Genomic DNA, 22,015 nt, shown 5'->3' with positions numbered 1-22,015 from the left:
CACAGAATGACGGCAAGAGAGAAACACACAAAAAGACAGAGTTCAGCTGGAGGTACTGACATATCTAATCTGTTCAGGCCTTTTAACATTCAGAATGTTTCTATGAGATCCCCCCTCATTCTGATCTCCAGGAAATACAGCTGAGAGCTGCCAGACATTCCCTTTCATTCCTGGAATCATTCTCAATTCAATGAGATCCCCCTCCTCTCATTCTTCTGAACTCCATTCCTTTCTTCCTTCTACCAAAATGCATGGCCATACACTTTCCTGTACAATATTCCATTTACCATTTTTAACCCATTCTCCAAAACTGTCCAAGTTCTCTTTCAGACTCTCTGCTTCCTCAACACTACCTGCCCCTCCTCCTTTCATTGCATTATCTGCAAACTTGGCCACAAAGCCATCAATTCCGTCATCCGAATCATTGACCTACAATGTAAAAAGAAGTGGCCCCAATACCAACCCCTGTGGAATACCACTTGTCGCCAGCAGCCAACACAGTAGGCCCCCTTTACTGCGACTCCTTGTCTCCTGCCAGTCTTCTATCCATGCTAATATCTTCCTTGTAATACCATGGACTCTTATTTTGTTAAGCATTCTCATGTCAAAGGCCTTCTGAAAATCCAAGCAAACAACATTCACTGATTCTCCTTTGTCTATCCTGCCTGTTGTTTCCTGAAAGGATTCCAACAGATTTTTCAGGCAGGATTCCCCCTGAAGAAAACCATGATGACTTTTGGCCTACTTTGTCATGCACCTCCAAGTATCCCAAAACCTCATCCTTACTAATAGATTCCAACATCTTCCCAACCACTGAAGCCGGGCTAACTGGTCTATAATTTACTTTCTCTGTTTCCCTTCCTTCTTAAAGAGAGAAGAGACGTTTACAAATTTCCATTCCTCGGGAACCATTCCTGATTCTAGTGATTCTTGAAATATCATTACTAATGCCTCCACAATCTCTTCAGTTACCTCTTACATAACCATGGAGTGTACCCCATCTGGTCCAGGTGACTTATCTACCTTCAGACTGTCAGCCTCCCAATCACCTTCTCCTTAGTAATAGCAACTACAACTGTACTTCTACCCCCTGACACTCTCGAATTTCTGACATACTGCTAGCATCTACCATAGTGATGACTGACACAAAATACCTCTTAATTTCATCCATCATTTCTTTGTCCCCCATTACTACCTCTCCACCTTCATTTTCCAGTAGGCCAATATCCACTCTTGTCTCCCTTTTACTCAATATATCTGAAAAAACCTTTGGTATCTTCTTTTATATTTTGGCCAGCTTACCTTCATATTTAATCTTTTCTCTCGTTGCTTTTTTTTTTGTTGCCTTCTGTTGGTTTTTAAAGGCTTCCCAATCTTCGAACTTCCCAGTAATATTTCATAAATTTTATGCCTTCTCTTTTGTTTTTTTTTATGCTAGCTTTGACTTTTCTTGTCACCTACAGTTGCCTCAACCTCCCTTTAGAATACTTATACATTATTGGGATGTATCTTTACTGCGTTTTCCGAATTGCCCCCAAAAGCTCCAGCCATTGCTCTTCCACCATCATCCCTTCCAAACAATTTTGACCAACTCTTTCATACTTCCATAATTCACTTTACTCCACTATGATGCTTCTACATATGACTTTATTTTCTTCCTCTCAAACTGCATGGTGAATTCTATCATATTATCATTGTCTCTCAAGGGTTCCTTTACCTTCAGCTCCCTAATCAAATCTAGTTTATTGCACAACACCCAATCTAGTATTGCCTTTCCCTTAATGAGCCCACAACCTTTTTTAAAAAGCCATCCCGTAGGAATTCTACATATTCTCTCTCTGGGGATCCGGCACCAACCTAATGTTCCCAATCTACCTGCATACTGAAATCCCCCATGGAACGTAGAAACATTGAAAACCTACAGCACAATACAGGCCCACAATGCTATGCCAAACATGTACTTACTTAGAAATTACCTAGGGTTACCCATAGCCCTTTATTTTTCTAAGCTCCATGTACCTATCCAGGAGTCTCTTAAAGACCCTATCATATCCGCCTCCACCACCGACGCCGGCAGCCCATTCCATGCACTCACCTCTATACCTACTTCCAAGCACCTTAAAACTGTGCCCTCTCGTGTTATCCATTTCAGCCCTGGGAAAAAGCCTCTGACTATCCACACGATCAATGCCTCTCATCATCTTATACACCTCTATCAGGTCACCTCTCATCCTCCACCATTCCAAGGAGAAAAGGCCGAGTTCACTCAACCTATTCTCATAAGACATGCTCCCCAATCCAGGCAACATTCTTCTAAATCGCCTCTGCACCCTTTCTATAGTTTCCACATCCTTCCTGTAGTGAGGTGACCAGAACTGAGCACTGTACTCCAAGTGGGGTCTGACCACGGTCCTATCTAGCTGTAACATTACCTCTTGGCTCTTAAACTCAATCCCATGGTTGATGAAGGCCAATGCTCTGTATGCCTTCTTAACTACAGAGTCAATCTGTGCAGCTGCTTTGAGTGTCCAATGGACTCGGACCCCAAGATCCCTCTGATCCTCCACACTGCCAAGAGTCTTACCATTAATACTATATTCTGCCATCATATTTGACCTACCATAAATGAACCACCTCACACTTATCTGGGTTGAACTCCATCTGCCACTTCTCAACCCAGTTTTGCATCCTATCAATATCCCGCTGTAACCTCTGACAGTGCTCCACACTATCCACAACATCCCCAATCTTTGTGTCATCAGTAAATTTACTAACCCATTCGCTTCCTCATTGAGGTCATTTATAAAAATCACAACGAGAAGGGGTCCCAGAACAGATCCCTGAGGCACACCACTGGTCACCGACCTCCATGCAGAATATGACCCATCTACAACCACTCTTTGCCTTCTGTGGGCAAGCCACTTCTAGATCCACAAAGCAAGGTCCCCTTGGATCCCATGCCTCCTTACTTTCTCAATAAGCTTTGCATGGAGTACCTTATCAAATACCTTGCTGAAATCCACATACACTACATCTACTGCTCTTCCTTCATCAATGTGTTTAGTCACATCCTCAAAAAATTCAATCGGGCTCATAAGACAAAACCTGCCTTTGACAAAGCCATGCTGACTATTCCTAATCATATTATGCCTCTCCAAATGTTCATAATCCTGCCTCTCTCAGTCTTCTCCATCAACTTACTAACCATTGAAGTAAGACACACTGGTTTATAATTTCCTCGGCTATCTCTACTCCCTTTCTCGAATAATGGAACAACATCTGCAACCCTCCAATCCTCCAGAACCTCTCCTGTCCCCATTGATAATGCAAAGAATATTGCCAGATCTCAGTAGTCTCCTCCCTCGCCTCTCACAGTAGCCTGGGGTACATCTCATCCAGTCCTAGAGACATATCCAACTTGCTGCTTTCCAAAAGCTCCAGCACATCCTCTTTCTTAATGTCTATGCTCAAGCTTTTCAATCCACTGTAAACCATCCCTACAATTGCCAAGATCCTTTTCTGCATTGAATACTGAAGCAAAGTATTCATTAAGTACCTCTGCCATCTCCTCCAGTTCCATACACACTTTTCCACTGTCACACTTGATAGGTCCTATTCTCTCACGTCTTATCCTCTTGCTCTTCGCATACTTGTAGAATGCCTTGGGGTTTTCCTTAATCCTGTCCGCCTTCTCATGGCCCCTTCCGGCTCTCCTAATTTAATTGTTAAGCTCCTTCCTGCGGCCTTATAATCTTCTAGATCTCTATTATTACCTAGCTCTCTGAACCTTTCGTAAGCTTTTCTTTTCTTTTTGACCAGATTTTCAACAGCCTTTGTACACCACGGTTCCTGTACCCTACCATTCTTTCCCTGTATCATTGGAATGTACCTATGCAGAACTCCACGCAAATATCCCCTCAACATTTGCCACATTTCTTCTGTACATTTCCCTGAGAACGTCTGTTCCCAATTTAAGCTTCCAAGTTCCTGCCTGATAGGTTCATATTTCCCCTTACTCCAATTAAACGCTTTCCTAACTTGTCTGTTCCTATCACTCTCCAATGCTGTGGTAAAGGAGATAGGATTGTGATCACTAGCTCCAAAATGGTCTCCCACTGAGAGACATGACACCCGACCAGGTTCATTTCCCAATACCAGATCAAGTACAGCCTTTCCTCTCGTAGGCTTATCTACATATCATGTTAGGAAACCTTCCTGACCACACCTAACAAATTCCACCCCATCTAAACTCCTTGCTCTAGGGAGATGCCAATCAATATTTGGGAAATTAAAATCTCCCACCCCCACAACCCTGTTATTATTACAACTTTCCAGAATCTGTCTCCCTATCTGCTCCTTGATGTCCCTGTTACTATTGGGTGGTTTATAAACAAAACATCCAGTAGAGTTATTAACCCCTTCCTGTTCTTAACTTCCACCCACAGAGTCTCCGTAGACAATCCCTCCATGACTTCCTCTTTTTCTGCAGCCGTGACACTATCTCTGATCAGCAGTACCACACCCCCACCTCTTTTGCCTCCCTCCCTGTCCTTTCTGAAACATCTGAAGCCTGGCATCCTGAGCCATCCAAGTCTCTAATGGCCACAACATCATAGCTCCAAGTACTGATCCACGCTCTAAGCTCATCTGCTTTGTTCATGATGCTTCTTGCATTAAAATAGACATATCTCAAACCATTGGTCTGAGCGCGTCCCTTCTCTATCACTTGCCTATCCTCTCTCTCGCACTGTCTCCAAGCTTTATCTATTTGTGAGCCAACCACCCCTTCCTCTGTCTCTTCAGTTCGGTTCCCACCCACCATCAATTCTAGTTTAAACTCTCCCCAATAGCCTTAGCAAATCCCCTGCCAGGATATTGGCCCCCTGGGGTTCAAGTGCAACCCGTCCTTTTTGCACAGGTCACGCCTGCCCCAAAAGAGGTCCCAATGATCCAGAAATCTGAATCCCTGCCCCTTGCTCCAATCCCTCAGCCATGCATTTATCCTCCACCTCACTATTCCTATACTCACTGTCACATGGCGCAGGCAGTAATAATTGCCCTCATTACATGCCCTTTCTATTTCCTGTTGAAATGTATATCAACATCCTGGTTTTTGAACTGATGAATAACTCAGGGTAGTGATCAGTCCACTTCCAAAAAGTCATGACCACAGGTAGGGGTTGTCCTGCCTCTGTGACTGTCTGGAGCAGATCCTTGCTGTGTGCAATAATATACGGCAGGTGATAGTAGGTAGACCCATCTGACTTCTGATTTTATCGCTGCTGTTTGTAAGTTTAACGGCTGCTTTTCACAGATGCAAATTAGGACTGTCCGTTTATTAGCCATAATTTTCTGAGTCCCAATTTATCTAGCCTTCCCCTAAGTTCTTAGAAGTCTGTGACTGGTCTATAGTTGTTTATTCCTCTTCCGTTATGTCATTCTGGCTTATTCCCCTTCCTTTCTAGTCTTGATGAGAGGTCTCACTCGACCGTTTATTAAGGACCTCCACCACCCAGGACATGTCTTCTCACTGTTAGCATCAGGAAGGAGGTACAGGCACCCGAAGGTGCACATTCAGCGACTCAGGAGCAGCCTCTTCCCCTCTGCCAGCAGATTTCTGAATGGACATTGAAACCATGACCACTACGTCACTATCTTTTCTATTTCTGTTTTCACACTACTTGTTTAACTATTTGATATACATATACATATTTACTGCAATTCACCTTTTTTTATATTATTATGTATTGCATTGTACTGCAGCCACAAAGTTAACAAGTATCATGACATATGCCAGTGATACTAAACCTGATTCTGATTCTCTGCATGGATGCTGCCTGACTGCTGAGCTCCTCCACCACTTTGTGTGTGTATTAATCTGGATTTCCAGCATCTGCAGAATCTCTTGTTTCTCATTGTTTAAGATTTTCTTAAAGTGTGCAGCCTGGCTGAAGACAGAGAATACTGTGCAGCTAATCCTCTTTATTCATGCTACACAATTTCTGCAGTCAATGAAGCCTCAGTTTTCAAATTCTGAGATAAGAAAGGTTTCTTGAAGAAAGTGTTCTGTTTGTACACCCCCTGAGAACACGCTATTTTCCCTTTTCCTTCCATAGATGCCACACTCTTACAGCAAGGCGAGGCACCCATGTTACAACAGTGTTGTTCATGTCTTATATCCTCTACTTCAGAACACAATTGAGGCTTCACCTGCTGTAGAAATTGAATAGAATGAATAACTGCACAGACACAGTCTGTCTTCCCAAATTAATATTAGAACATGCAAGACTTAGCGAAGGAATTGGAAAATTTCACTGAAGTGAAATTTAAAGGGATGGAAGTGATGAGGTGACAAAAGTTATTGATGTCTTTGAGGCTCATTCATTTTTTTGGAGATGAAGGAGCATAGATTAAGACAGCAAGGTGAAGGGACAGCAAAGGCTATAAGATACAGGAGCCCAGTCCAACCTACACCACTGAACAGAATACTTGATGCTCGGGAGTTACCCTCTGTGCCAACAAATAGCATGGTCTGCAAATCAACATTGGAGCCAACTTTTGGGCTCTGGATGCCCATTGCTGTTGCTGGTTGTGCCATCCCAGTGGTACATGTCAGCCATGGTAAGCATGCCAATTGATGGCTCAACTTGATATGAGTGGCTTTGCTGAAACAGGCTGTAGTAAATTAAGCCTACAAATGCTTGTTGGGCAGCATCAGTGCTGAGCTCAGTCGGGGTAGACAGGCTCATGCCTTCTCCTGTCTTCGTCCATCTAGAGCCACCTGAAGTAGCACTCAGTAAAGGAAGCCTCAAAGCCACCAGTATGCTGAGTCACTCATGTTGAGTGATATTGCTGTGTGCCTGGGTAAAGCACTCACTAACTCCTCTGAATAAAGTAAGAACTGATTCTCTCTGGTCTTAAGGAGACCTCTTGAGGAATCTGAACTATGGTCCTCACCATCTTTCAATCCAAATGAAAGTCTTGGCCTGAAACGTCGACCGTCCATTTCCCTCCATAGGCACTGCCTGACCCACTGATTTCCTTCAGCTTGTCGTTTGGTGCTCCAGACTCCAGAATCTATGCTCTCCAGTGTCTGCACGTGTGAAAGGAGATTCCCTTTGGGAAATGAGGTGTGATAGCACTGGAGAGGCACCAACAAAAAGAAGATTTAAAATATTGTAATAACTTCATGAGTCATAAAGCCCAGACTCCAGCCAACATAGCTTTCTGCGACATTGAGGCATGCAGGCCTCCAAAGACAAGATTGTGGTTCCCTTGGAGGACTGCCCAGAGCAGGCAATGGAAAGCCACTTCTGTAGAAAAATTTGCCGAGACCAATCATGGTCATGGAAAGACCACGATTGCCCACATCGTACAACACAGCAGGTGGTGATGATGATGATGGTGGCACCTCAAAACTGACATTTAATGAACAGTCTTCGTCCTTTGTTTCATTTTATATTAATTATTTATGGGATGTGGCCATTGCTGGCAATACCTGCATTTATTGCCCATCCTTAGTTCCCAAAGGGTGGTGAGCTGCATCTTAAAATACCGTGGTTATTGTGCTCCTCCTCCAATGCTGCTGGGAGTGGAGCTCCAGGCTCTGAACCAGGAAGGGTGAAGAGTGAAGGGTAGTATGTGACTAGAACGAAAGCTCACAATTTCCCTTACAGCTGCTGCTGCCCTTTCCTTCTATGTGGCAGAGGTCCTGGATTTGGGAAGTGCTGTCGAAGAACCTTTGGTTGCTGGAGTTCATACTGAAATGGCACACTCTCTGCAGCCATTGTCAATTGAAGTGTTTGCCTGTTGAGGTAGGCACTTCCACCATTTCTAGTTACTCCCATCACAAACTATGGGATGATTCCACTGAGAGCCCTGTCTATCTATTCATTCTGCAGTAGAGGGCATTTTTTTTTTGAAGGCATCCGTTAGTCTCGTGAGACCATGGATTTGTGCCTTGGAAGGTTTCCAGGGTGCAGGCCTGGGCAAGGTTGTATGGAAGACCGGCAGTTGCCCATGCTGCAAGTCTCCCTTCTCCATGCCATCGATGTTGTCCAAGGGAAGGGCACTAGGGCCGATACAGCTTGGTACCGGTGTTGTCGCAGAGCAATATGTGGTTAAGTGCCTTGCTCAAGGACACAACACGCTGCCTCGGCTGGGGTTCGAACTCACGACCTTCAGATCACTAGACGAACACCTTAACCACTTAGCCACGTGCCAACACAGAGAGGCATCAGACAGAGTATAATCCTGCCTTGAGCAAAGTTGCTGACTTCTAGAAAAAGTTTTACAACTCATCCAGCCCCTTGGCTTTAATTAACTTCAGGGAGGTGGTTTTTTAAACATATTCTATGAAAATTGCAATAATCCTGAGAAACCTGTTGTTGTTTGCCAAGAAATGGGAACTTGGGTCATGAATTGCAGATCACTGACTGTCTGATCGCACTGACATTTGCTGATCTGTGGCTCACGGGTTGTTCAATAATTCCTTAAGTACTCGGATGAAACAAAGCCACTGGCAAACACACAACTAAAAGCCAGAATCGATGCACAAATAATTTGAGTTATTTTATTTTTATTTGGCAATACTGTACGGAGCAGGTCCTTCTGCCCTCCAGCAACCCCTGACAACCCCGACCTAATCACAGGACAATTTACAATGACCAATTAACCTACCCGAAACTGGAGCATTCATGGAAAACCCACACATTCCATGGGGAGGATATACAGAGACACCTTACAGATGGTACCGGAATTAACACCCCAAGCTGTAATAGTGTTGCACTAACCTCTACGCTTTGAATTGTGTCCAGTAACTACTTGGGCAGCAGTTTAACTTGATTAACCACATTGAGCTGCAAACACTGATTAATACTTGGGAATAATCTAGGACATAACGGATGCAAAATTTGCATTTTCTCTTACTAATGTGTCTAGAACTAAGGCTCACAGTCTCTGAATAAGAGATTAGCCATTCTGGACCAAAATGAAGAGCTTCTGACCCCTTACTGAGGCCTGGTAAAGGGTCTCAGACAGTTCTTTATCCTCAAGTCTGACTTGCTGAGTTCCTCCAGCATTTTGTGTGTTGCTGCAGATTTCGAGTGTCTAAATTAAAGAGAAATTTCTTCACACAGAGAATAATGAATCTCTGGTATTCTCTATCCAACAGTGTTGCAGAGCTGAAGTTACTGAATATATTAAAGTCAGAGAATGGTAGATTCTTAAATATTTAGAAAATCAGAGACCCAAGAGATCGAAAGGCTAACTCCTGCTTCCAAAGCTCTTATTTCTTATTGAATCATACCACTTTCTATGAAAAGCCAGGAATTTCACTCAAGTGAATAGGAATTTCATCGATTCAAATATTGTATGTATGAACCCAATAGGTTGATAGAGTAGAAGTGGGGGTGGGTGTTAATCTTTTCTAATTCTGGCTGCTTTAAATTTTGGGAATGTTTTATTTTATTTAATCAGAATATAGGCAGAATGCTGTCAACACCCTAATTAAATACAGTGATGTGGGATGAGTAGGTTGTTTTAATCTGCAAACTGCAGTGTAAACAAGTTCGTAACATATTCAATTGTGTGCCTGACAGACAATTCCTTCTGAACACTGCTGACAGTTCTCTGGATCTATAAAGCTTTAAGAAGTATTTAATTAGCTTGGAGAGCTGGGGAATATTCAATGGGGTTGGTCAGAATTGTTAACTCACTTGTTCCTAATTCTTGTAACTGATGTAGTTTAACAAATTCATTGTTAGCCAGAGATCTTTGAGATTGCAAACCATTTATTATTTTCCCATTTTGAGGAATAGGTAAAATTTTACTGATTACATTAAATACTATAATTTGTATGAATTATAGCATGTCCTATCATTGCTGTTTAACTATGTGCTTGCTCTTCTGTTGTTCCTTAAGTTCATCGTGCTGCCAGAGTCTAAAGTGTGGTCATAATATTCAGGCACTTCCCCCGAGATTTGAGGCTTGTGCCTATTGATCCAACAGCTAAAGAAATCTTCACAGAGACTTTCCACTCATCATCCTTCCAACTGCCCTTAAGTCCATGGAGAAAATAGAAGAAAACAGAAGTAAATCAAAAATCCAGGCATTAAAAGCAAAACAGAATGAGAAGTCAGTGGGAAGGAATTTAGATTCCAAACTTGTAGAATCATAAGCTGTGAAATTCATTGGTCTTTTGTGAGGAATGAATAATTAGAATTTACTTCGGTTCTACTGTAGAAACCTTTTCCAGTTCAATGTTATCAATCATTCCCAGCCGTGCTGAAGCATCTTGTGTGAGGCAACTCGCGCTGCCCCACATCCTCTTGCAAGGTAGTGTAACCCGTGGATGTAACAATAGTACCCCCTTGTGACTTGAACCAGATATTCATGACATTTCTTTGCACATCCCAAAGGTTGATTGCAAAAATACAGGGAAAGGTGAAGCCTAATTATGAATCAACAGGATGATTTATTTCACTGTAATTGCAAAGAGGTAACACCTCTCATCCGATATCCCAAGGCAGTCTGCGGCCAATGAATACTTTGCAAGTCTGGTCACTGCCTTAATGTGGGAAATGCAGCAGTCAATGTATACACAGCGAGCTCCCACCAACAGCAACAGAATAATCTATTTTAATCATGGTGTTTAGCAGTAAACATCACAATTTAAAGAGCAGGGAAGCTGTCCCTTGTAGTTACGTTCATTTATTTCATTTTATTTAGAGGTGCAGCACGGAACAAACCTTCCAGCCCTTCGAGCGGGCACCACCCAGCAACCCTCAACAACCCCGATTTAACAGTAATCTAATCCCAGGGCTATTTATACTTTATACTTTATACTTTATTGTCGTCAAACAATTGATACTAAAAGGTACAAGCATCACAGCGATATTTGATTCTGCACTTCCCCCTCCCTGGATTACAAGTATTAAATATTAAAAATAGTAAAAATTAGTAGATATTAAAAATTTAAATTATAAATCATAAATAGAAAATAGAAAAATGGAAAGTAAGGTAGTGCAAAAAAACTGAGAGGCAGGTCCCGATATTTGGAGGGTACGTCCCAGATCTGGTTCAGGATCCATTCAGCAGTCTTATCACAGTTGGAAAGAAGCTGTTCCCAAATCTGGCCGTACGAGTCTTCAAGCTCCAATTAACAATCACCAGTTAACCTACCCAGTACCTCTTTGGTCTGTGGGAGGAAACCAAAGGACCCAGGGAAACCCACACACTCCATGGGGAGGATGCACAAACACTCCTCACAGAGGGCAGCAGAAATGAACTCTGAACTCCAATGGTCCAAGCTGTAATGGCATGACACTAACCACGACGCTGGTTATGACTACCCTGCTCTTTAAATAATGATGACTGCGGGACATGTAGGGGCTGTTGGCTCTGTTTACCATCTCATCCATACATTGACTCCTGAAAGAGGACAACACTCGCTCACGAGAGTATCTTGTCTCTAGATTTTGTGTTTACCTCTCTAGAGAGGGACTATATTTCATCACTTTCTGACTCGAGACAGTCAGGACACCCAGCGAGTCCCAGGCACCAATACACCTATCAGAATCAGGCTTGTTTCTAATGACACATGTCATGAAATTTGAAGCAGCTGTACAGTGTAATGCATAAAAGAATTACTATAAGTTACAAAAAGAAGTATAGAAAATAAGTAGTGCAAAGAGAGAGCAAAAAAGTGAGGTAATCTTCATGGGTTCATAGACCCTTCAGAAATCTGATGGTGGGGCAGAAGAGGCATTAAGACATTAAGTGTGTGTTTTCAGTCTCCTGTAACTCCTCCTTGATGGTATCAACAGGAAGAGTACATGTCCTGGATGGTGAGAGTCCTAAATGATGGATACCCCCTTCTAATGGCACAGCCATTGAATATGTCCTGTATGGTGAGGGGGGCTTGTGTCTGTGGCAGAAATGGCTGAGATTACAACCCTCTGAGGCTTCTTACCAAATGGTGCATTGGCGCCTCCATACCAAATGGTGATACAGTCAGTCTGAATGCTCTGTGAGGTACATGTACAGAAATTTGCGAGTGTTTTTGTTAACATTCCAAATCTCCTCAAACTCCTAATGAAATATAGCCACTGGCATGCCTCCTTTCTCATTACATCACTACACTGGGCTCAGGGTTGATCTCTAGTCTTCAGAGGGTCGAGAGTAGCAATTGCAATTAGACTTGATTGAACAAGTTGTCTTTACACAATGAAAGAAGTTTTTTCCTGCTTAAATGGGTCACCAGATTGGGCTTTAGCACGGATGCCCCAGCTGGTACTTTTTTCCAGGCATTTTGTTAGAAGTGTAAATTACACAAACTCTCTGGGATCTATTTTCTAGGATTTCTGCCTCAATATTTTTTTCTTTCCAGCTAAACCTTCACCCCACCAAAGACCCTGTCCATCTGTTCCCCCCCCCACACACACACATCCACAGACAGAAGGATGAAAGCCTTTCCAGCATGACAGATGTAAGGTATTTTAACCACAGCCAAGGATGGCTCATGAATTGCCAACAGTCAGTGGGGAAGCATCACTGTTGGTTGATTAGCATCACAGCAAATTTATTGTTTCATAACCTGTGAATGCAGTTTGTGTGTTGCCGTTATAACTGAAATATTAATGAACGATGGTGTGTCCAGAGGACAACAACCTCACATTAAAGACTGATTTCATCAGTCCACTTCACAGACCCTGTACACGTTCTCCCTCATTCGTCTCACAATCTGTTCAAGTTCTTACCACAGATTCCTCACAACTTCCCGCACATCCCTCACACTCTCACACTCTCGGTCAGATGTGTCACCTTCGTTACTCAGCTCTGTAGCAACCCGTGTCAGACCCTTCACCACCACCATCCAGAGCCCTATCAATGGCAGGTGCCTTGAAGCCTGACTCCCCACAGATCTCTGCTGACTCCTGATGGTATCAGCGATTGCTTGTGATGCCTCCCATAGCCCAATAGCCTCCTGGTGCTGCAGAGAAGGCATTGCAAAGGGAGAACTGCCCAACGGCAGCTGACGTCGGTGATGCAGTGCCACGGGCTGGTGGGTAGTGAGTGGGTACACACTCAGAGGGAGTTGAGGGAGGGGTGTGAAGCCATTGGTTAAAGACTCCCTGAGGAGAAGCGGGGCTGACCTAGCCACTGTCTATTGCCCTGAGTGAGTGAGTGAGTAATTAATTCTGGGGAAGGAGAGTTGATGGGAATGTGAGCAGAATAAAGTGAGATTAGTGATTAAAAAGGAACAACAAACAAGAGGAGTTCACAGGCTTCTTGGGGGGGGGGAGTGTTATGAAGGGTCAGAACCCTACATCTAGACAGCTGACCTGCTGAGTTCCTCCAGCAGATTATTCGTTGCTGCAGATTCCAGCACCTGCAATCTCTTGTATCTCCTTAGTGTAAAAAAGTCATTTCTCTGATGGGATTGCAAGGGTTCGTTGGGCCGAAGGGCCTGCTTGCATGCTGTAACATTCTCTACCCTCTACCCCCAACCTGCCCCTCCCTCCAAACCCATCCCTTTACGAAATATTGTCAACAGCTTTATGGTGATATTATTCGTTATGCATCGTTGGTTTCAGTCGCTAAATACAAGGCACAGTGTGATTCAGGCGCTGGTATGCCAGGGGCTTGATGAGGTTGTAATACGCGAGGGACATGGAGAGATCAGCATGACACACACACACTCTCTCTCTCACACACACACACCACAGATCTGCTCCTTTAACACAGTAGCGCTGCGGCAGCGGAATACTGATCAAAGGCTCCACACACGGGTGTGCCCGTCGCTCGGCACTGCATCTGATGAGTTTAACAGCACGTTCATTGGGGAGCTGCTGCAGCGTTTCACAAACACGCGTTCCGGATTGGATAGCTTTTTATATCGGCTGATGCTGGTGAACATTTAATGAGAGGAAAGCATGGGACGTCTGCTTTTTACTGTTTATTTGTCTCTGTCCGGCCAACTTCAGACACTCTCTCAGGCTCAAACACTTTCTATTTTTGTTGCAGTCTGCATAGTTTTGTGCCTGTTCATTCAGTGTATTGTTATCTCGTTCTGTCTTTTTACCATTTACTCTCCCTCTCCCCCCCCGCCACTGTTTTCTTTGCCCACTCTTTACCTCTTAATCCACCTTTTATTCAAACTGCTTTCTGCTTTCTCTGCTCATTTGTCATTCTTTTCTCTCTCTGGCACTCTCACTCAATTTGCAATTCACTGTGTACACTTCCCGCACTCTGCCCCTCCGTTTACAGACAGGCTCGACAGCACAATGCTGAACAACGTTGACAGTGAACACCTCATTCCGCAGATGTCAATGTAGAGATCTAGCATCAAAGCACAGTTTCATCGCATAATCTGCTGGCAGTCATTTTCAAGACTTGGGGGGAAGTAGGGGTTCCCAAACTGGAGTCCATGGACACCTCTGTTAAAGGTAGGGTTCCATGGCATAAGAAAGTTTGTGAGTTCCTGGGGGAGGTTAGAATTATGCGGCAATGCCTCAGAATAAGACAGACACTTAAAGCTGAGAAAAAAAGCAATTCCCTTGCTCAGCAGTTTGTTATTTGGTGGAATTTCCTACCAGAGAGCTGCTGGACAGTGGGTTGTTTGTCCTAACCTTGGCAAGGACCAGAGTCCTGCTGAAGGGTCTCGGCCCAAAACATCGACTGTGCTCTTTTCCATAGATGCTGCCTGGCCTGCTGAGTTCCTCCAGCATTTTGTGTGTGTGTGTGTGTGTGTGTGTGTGTGTGTTGCAAGGACACGTACTATTTCACATTATGAGCTGATTATCTGAAAATAAAAGCAGAGAATAGTGGAAATATTCAGCAGGTCAGGCAGCAAACCAAGTTATGTTTCAAGTCTGATCTTCATAAGAGCAGGGATAAAGAGAAAACCAGTTAATGTGAAACTGTAGGGAGAGTGGTGGTGGTGGAGAGAATAAAGGGAATGTCTCTGATAGGATGAAGTCAGGGTTGCTGTGGAGATGAGCAGTAACTGGTTACCCGATTAGCTAGTGCTGACAGCAACACTCACATCTTTGGAATGAAATTGTTTAAAACTGTTTCAAGCTGCCTACTCTCATCCAAAATGTGACCGAGAGTTTGTTTGACCTCTGTTCTTGTTCAGTTTGCTTCTGTTTTGCACGCAGTGCACCTTGGGGTGCACAGGCTACATTCGATAGACAGGATACTGGGAGAGTGGAGGGAAATGATAGCTGCACAAGGGGTAGGACCAAGTATTGTCGTGCTGGATATCCCAGGGGAGGAGGAAATGTGGGGCTTTGTTCATAGTGCCCTAGACAGAGCAGGATGTTTCTCTGTGCTCTTGGGGAGGGAAGATAATATATGGCGTCAGTATGCAGGGGTATTGGGTGCTTGGACTAATAAGGGGTTATGGGGACTCTTCTCTCTGCTGTGGGCAGGACATAGTGTGCAAGGGGCCATAGGCAGGGACATGTACTGGGTGCCCCAGGTTAGTGAGTGGGATTTGGAGATGCTGCACCATGCTGGGTGCTCTTTTGGGGGGTATTGAGTGGTCCCTGGGCAGGATGCAGAGCTTCCTCTTTAAGAACTGGACTAGTTGCCTGGGAATGGAGATAGGATGATTTTGGAGATATATTGAGCTTCTTCCTGGAGCAAAGTATTTTCTGTCCTATTTCTTACATTTTCTTATGACAGAGCAGGAGGCCAATTGGCCTATCAAGGCTATACCGGCCATTGGAGCACTTCATCCGTCCATTCCTCCACCCTTGCTCTTGCTCATTAGCACCCCCTAATGTTCCTACCACCCACCCACTTTAAGAGCAATTTTACAGTGGCCAAGCTAACCTGCCAAATGGCATATCTTTAGGACGTTGAGGAAATAGAGTAGAGAGAATATGGAACAGTACAGCACAGGAACAAGCCCTTGTACTGAACAGTACATAGAACATGGAACAGAACATGGAACAGTGCATAGAACATGGAACAGTACATAGAACATGGAACATAGAGGAGTACATAGAACATGGAACATAGAACAGTACATAGAACATGGAACAGTACATAGAACATGGAACAGTACATGGAACATGGAACAGTACATGGAACATGGAACAGTGCATAGAACATGGAACAGTACATAGAATGTGGAACATAGAAGAGTACATAGAACATGGAACATAGAACAGTACATAGGACATGGAACAGTACATAGAACATGGAACATGAAACAGTACATGGAACATGGAACAGTGCATAGAGCATGGAACAGTACATAGAACATGGAACATGAAACAGTACATGGAACATGGAACATAGAACAGTACATAGAACATGGAACAGTACATAGAACATGGAACATAGAACAGTACATAGAACATGGAACATGGAACAGTACATAGAACATGGAACAGTACATGGAACAGTGAATAGAACATGGAACATGAAACAGTACATGGAACATGGAACAGTACATAGAACATGGAACATAGAACAGTACATGGAACAGTACATGGAACATGGAACAGTACAGCACAGGAACAAGCCCTTGTACTGAACCAGCTAGAAAGCAAATTTTTTTAAAACCCAAAAACTAATCCCTCCTATCTACACCATGTCCATATCCCTCCATCTTCCTCATAGTTATGTGTGTATCCAACCATCTCTTAAAAGCTTCTAGTGCATTTGCCTCACCACTACACCAGGCAGCGCATTCCAGGCATCCTCCACTCTCAGAGTAAAATCTCCCTTTGAACCTACCCCCTGCCATCTTCAATGTGCGGCCTCTGATATTAGACATTTCCGCCCTGGGAAACAAGCTATTCCCTGTCAGATGAACCTTTCAACTGCCTTCCCCTAAGGATACAATCGATTATTCACAACGTGCTGGAGGAGCTCGGTGGGTCAGGTAGCATCTAAGCAGTCAATGTTTCTGGCTGAGACCCTCCTGATGATTCCCATCCATGGATGCTGCCTGGCCTGCTGAGCTCCTCCAGCACATTGTGTGTATTGTTCTAGATTTCCAGCATCTGCAGTACCTCTCATGTCTACAGTGGATTAGTTGAAAGGATGTGAGCTGTGCAGGTTGGCTTAATGTTTAATTGCCTGTAACACACATCAAATCAAAGTTGCTGGTGAACGCAGCAGGCCAGGCAGCATCTCTAGGAAGAGGTACAGTCGACGTTTTGGGCCGAGACCCTTCGTCAGGACTAACTGAAAGAAGAGCTAGTAAGAGATTTGAAAGTGGGAGGGGGAGATCCAAAATGATAGGAGAAGACAGGAGGGGGAGGGATGGAGCCAAGAGCTGGACAGGTGATAGGCAAAAGGGATATGAGAGGATCATGGGACAGGAGGCCCAGGGAGAAAGACAGTGGGGTGGGGGGAACCCAGAGGATGGGCAAGGAATATAGTCAGAGGGACAGAGGGAGAAAAAGGAGAGTGAGAGAAAGAATGTGTGTATATAAATAAATAACGGATGGGGTACAAGGGGGAGTTGGGGCATTAGCGGAAGTTAGAGAAGTCGATGTTCATGCCATCAGGTTGGAGGCTACCCAGATGGAATATAAGGCGTTGTTCCTCCAACCTGAGTGTGGCTTCATCTTTACAGTAGAGGAGGCCGTGGATAGACGTATCAGAATGGGAATGGGATGTGGAATTGAAATGTGTGGCCACTGGGAGATCCTGCTTTCTCTGGTGGACTTGGTTGAACTTGAGAAGGGGGTGATGAGCTGCCTTCTGGAACTGCTATGGTCCCTGAGTGTGGCTATAGCCACAATGCTGTTCTGGAGAGAATGCCAGGATTTTGACCCAGAAATGGTGAAGGAGCAGTGATATAGTTCCACTTCAGCATGGCGAGTGGCTTGGAGGGCCACTTTCAGGGTGTTCATGTTCCCATGTTCGTTCTGCCCTTGAAGAGGTTTTGAGTTTAGAATGTGCTGTCTAAGTATCAATAAAGTATGACTATGACTACTAAGGAGTCTCGGCAGGGTGCTGCAGTGTGTCTGGTAGATGGTACAAACTACCTTTACTGTGCTTTGGTGGTGGAGTGAGTGAGTGGATGTGGATGCAGAATTGGACCTCAATATCTCCCAACTAGACCCTTGACTTACTCATCAGGAGACGACAGTCAGTGAGGATTGGAAGTAATATCTCCTCACTGGCAATCAACACAAGCACATCTCAAGGATGAATGCTTAGCCCACTGCTCCTCTCTCTCTAGATTCATAACTGTGTGGTTGTGCACAGCTCAAATGGTATCCGTAAATTTGCAGAAAACATCACTATTGTTGGTAAAACATCAAATGGTGACAATGAGGTGTACAGGAGTAAGATGGATTGGCTGGTTAAGTAGTGTCTTATTGTTCCCTTTTTTGCAATATTTATTTATTTTGTAAGTTACAGTAACTTTTATGTCTTTACAATGTACTGTTGCCACAGAATGACAAACTTCATGTCATATAAGTCACCGATAATAATTCTGATTCTGGATGGAGAGCCTATCAAGTGGACTGCTATGTCCCGTATAACGTCAAGCATTTATTTCCCACCCTAAAACTCCTTGCAAGATGTTAGTGAGTTCCCTTTTTGAACCACGAGTGAAGATTTTCCACAGTTCGTAGGAGAGAGAATTCCAGGATTTAGACCTAGTGACACTACACTACATATTTCAGGTGTCAGTAATGATTCTGTACACCATTACGTTGCAACGTGCACTGTAATGTGCATCACCTCTGCACAACTTGCCAGATAGATTGTTGGATACACAATCCAAATGACTCAAAGTTAAAAGTTAATTTTATTATCAAAATACATTTATATCACCATATACAACTCAGGTTCATTTTCTTCTGGGTATGCTCAATGAATCTATAGAATAGTAACTGTAACAGATTCAATTAAAGATCAACCAGAGTGCAGAAGACAACAAAACTGTGCAAGTGAAGATTTAACCAAGTAGCAATAAGTAACAAGATCACGAGATAATGAAATACAGAGTCCTTAAAGTGAAATCATTATTGAGGAGACATTTCAATGGATGAGCAAGTGAGTGTAATTATCCCCTTTTATTCAAGAGCCTGATGGTTGAAGGGTAGTAACTGTTCTTGAACCTTGTGGTGCGAGTCCTGAGGCTCTTGTACCTTCTACCTGATGGCAGAAGCAAGAAAAGAGCGTGGCTGGCGGGTGGCGAACTCGGATGAGGGATGGTGCTTTCCTGTGACGGCACTTCATGTGCTCAGTGATTTGGAGGGCTTCATCTGTGATGTACTAGGCCAAATCCACTGCTTTTTGTAGGATTTTCCGTACAAAGGATACAGCCAGTCAATATACTCTCCACTACATATCTATCAAAATTTTAGATGTCATGCCAAATCTCTGCAGACTCCGAAGGAAGTAGAGGCACTGCTGTGCTTTCTTTGCAATTTGAATTAATAGCACTAATTATGCATGTTATTGCAAATACTCTCAGAATCCAGGGACAATCCCACTCACTCCTCATCATGGCCCTCTCCCCACCAGCCTTCTCCGCTCCTAATGATGTGACAATGGTGGTTATTGTTGAAGAGTTATCTGTTGTCATTGTAGGGAATCCTGCAATGTTTGCATAACAGTTGTGTATGTTCCTATAAAATATTAATAAAAATGTTGCTTCATAAATTATTGTGCATTCAGATAAAGAAATTATGAAATACTAAGATTCCAGTTAACTGATAAAAGAAACACAGAGCTTAAATCAAAAATGACACTAGTGTATTCCTATAAATTCATTAATTCTTCCTCGATATGTTGGAAAGTGAACTCTTTGAATACTTGGCTGTGATTCATTTGAACTGATCAACTTGCTGGACTACCATTAGATGGCAGTCAAGAGCTAGTGTGGAATTGGAGTCAAATTTAGCCACCTTCTTATTCTGGTTTCTTCCCCCTTCCTTTTCCGTCCTGAGGGAGGGCCTCAGCCTGATTGTTGACTGCTTATTCCTTTTCATAGATGCTGCCTGACCAACTGAGTTCCTCTGGCATTTTGTGTGTGTGTTAGCCATGATTTTTTTCTGTTGGGGAAAATCCAAGAGTCAGCACTCCTGGGGACACAGGTGGAACCTGAGTAAAATTCTGAATGACATCTGATATCCAAGAAACCATAGCATTGGAGATGTCAGTACAGTCAGAAAGGTGGCGCATGAGTTGTCTGTTGTGAGTGGGCTGTTTTTGGAGGAATCGCCTCTACTTCACAGCAGTGAGAGCGATGAGCTTCACCCAGTGCTCGTTTGGTGGGCCTGACTGTCCGGCTGCCTTTGGTGGTTAGGGACGTTCGGTGTGTGTGGGTTCATGTGCCTTTATACCTTGCCTGCAATCCTGTGACAGGCTGGGAGCCGGCTGGTCGGTACACACAAACAAAACTGAGCAGCAGCGGAAGAACGAGGAGCTGACCGAGGAGGAGAAGGAAATTATCAACCGAGTGATCGCCCGGGCAGAGAAGATGGAGGAGATGGAGCAAGAGCGAATCGGGTGAGTGCGGGCAATGGTGGGGTGGGGGTAGCTGCTGGGAGGGAGTAGATGTTGTGGCACAGGGGTTGCTGGGTGGTGCATCACCGCATATTGCATTCAATTCCTGATGGTGATGGACACCTAAACAAGCAAGACTGGGTACTGACACATGGGGCTATTTAGAGATACCGCATGGTAACAGGTCCTTTCAGTTACACCACACAGTTACACCCATGTGACCAATTAACCAACTAACCGGAGTGTTTTTTGGAATGAGAGTGGAAACTGGAGCACCCGGAGGAAACCCACGCAATCACAGGGTTACAAACTCCTTACAGGCACCAGTGGGAATTGAACTCAGATCACTGGCACTGTAAAGCGCTATGGGGCTGAATGGCCTTTTCTCATACCGTGAGGTTACACAAACACCGCAGGCTTGTCACAGGGAATTTGCAGTTAATGCTTTGGACAGAGTGACCTTGTTGGATTTCTTCAAGCGGGGAGCAACACTGTCACGGCATGGCAAGCTGCTCTCAAAGGCGCACATCCAAGGAAATATTTTCAGTTTAGTTAGTAATGGAATCATTAAAAATGTTTCTGTGCAAGATTATTACTGCAATTTATGGGGTTTTGTTGTAAAATTCCAGAGTTATTCATTCATTTAAATTGCATAATCTCTTCACACTTTCACTGGAAATAAACACAATAGAAGTTATAAATCACAGAGTTATACAACACAGACACACCACACCCAAGCCTGCCATCAAGTACTGATCTATATATTTACCATTTCCCAGCAGTTGCCTGAAGCCTTTCATGCTTAGTATTTCAAATGCACAAGAGGCTCTGCCTCCATCACCCACTCGGGCATTGAGTTCCAGATTTTAACTGCCCCCAGATGAAAAAATTCTTCTTGAAATTTCAGTCATAACATCCTACCTCTTGCCTTAAACCTACACTGTCTGGTTGTAAGCAACTCTATTGCAGGGCAAAGTTTCTCTACTACTATATATTCTGTTCACGTCTGTTTATAATTTTGCATACCTGAATCATGTTCTCTTCAACCTACTCCCTTCAAGGAAAACAAGCCAAGCCTTTCGAGTCTCTCCTCATAGCTGAATTGCCCCATCCCAGGCAAGTTACTAATGAAACTGTCCTGTGCCCTTTACATGCAGTCACATGCTTCCTATAGTGTGACTACAAGAAATGCATGCAGTACTCCATCTGTGGCTTAACCAATGTTTTATCTCCCTATGTACAGTACTCCATTTGTGAATTTCCCTGGTCTTATATTCTATTATGTTCATGACATTTTAACCCACATATATACACATGCTGTAGTTTTCATGGACCAATGGACATGCACACTAACATCTTTCTGTTCCTTAGTATGTCTAGGGGCCTACCATTCACTGTGTTTCTTATAACCTTATTCATCATTATTATCATTATGCGCCATGTCATATGACAAGGGCGATTATGGTCTAACGTCTGTCTTTGCCTATTGTTCTTACTCTTTTTTCTATCTGCGGCCATAATT

General features: G+C 43.7%; 1 protein-coding gene across 2 annotated transcripts in view; it reads left to right on the top strand.

The window, feature by feature from the left end:
* LOC134338410 (rabphilin-3A-like) overlaps window positions 1-22,015 on the top strand; it is a 259,305-nt gene that overhangs the window by 131,076 nt on the left and 106,214 nt on the right. For both annotated transcript variants that reach the window (XM_063034213.1, XM_063034212.1), the window contains exon 3: window positions 20,353-20,496. In XM_063034213.1, coding sequence (XP_062890283.1) covers window positions 20,353-20,496 — 144 coding nt within the window. The remainder of the gene's footprint in view (window positions 1-20,352; window positions 20,497-22,015) is intronic.

This window comes from Mobula hypostoma, chromosome 27, assembly GCF_963921235.1.
Source record: "Mobula hypostoma chromosome 27, sMobHyp1.1, whole genome shotgun sequence".
Taxonomy (NCBI): Eukaryota; Metazoa; Chordata; class Chondrichthyes; order Myliobatiformes; family Myliobatidae; genus Mobula; species Mobula hypostoma.
The sequence above is the reverse complement of the archived record's forward strand: the minus strand, read 5'-3'. Positions and strand labels throughout refer to the sequence as shown.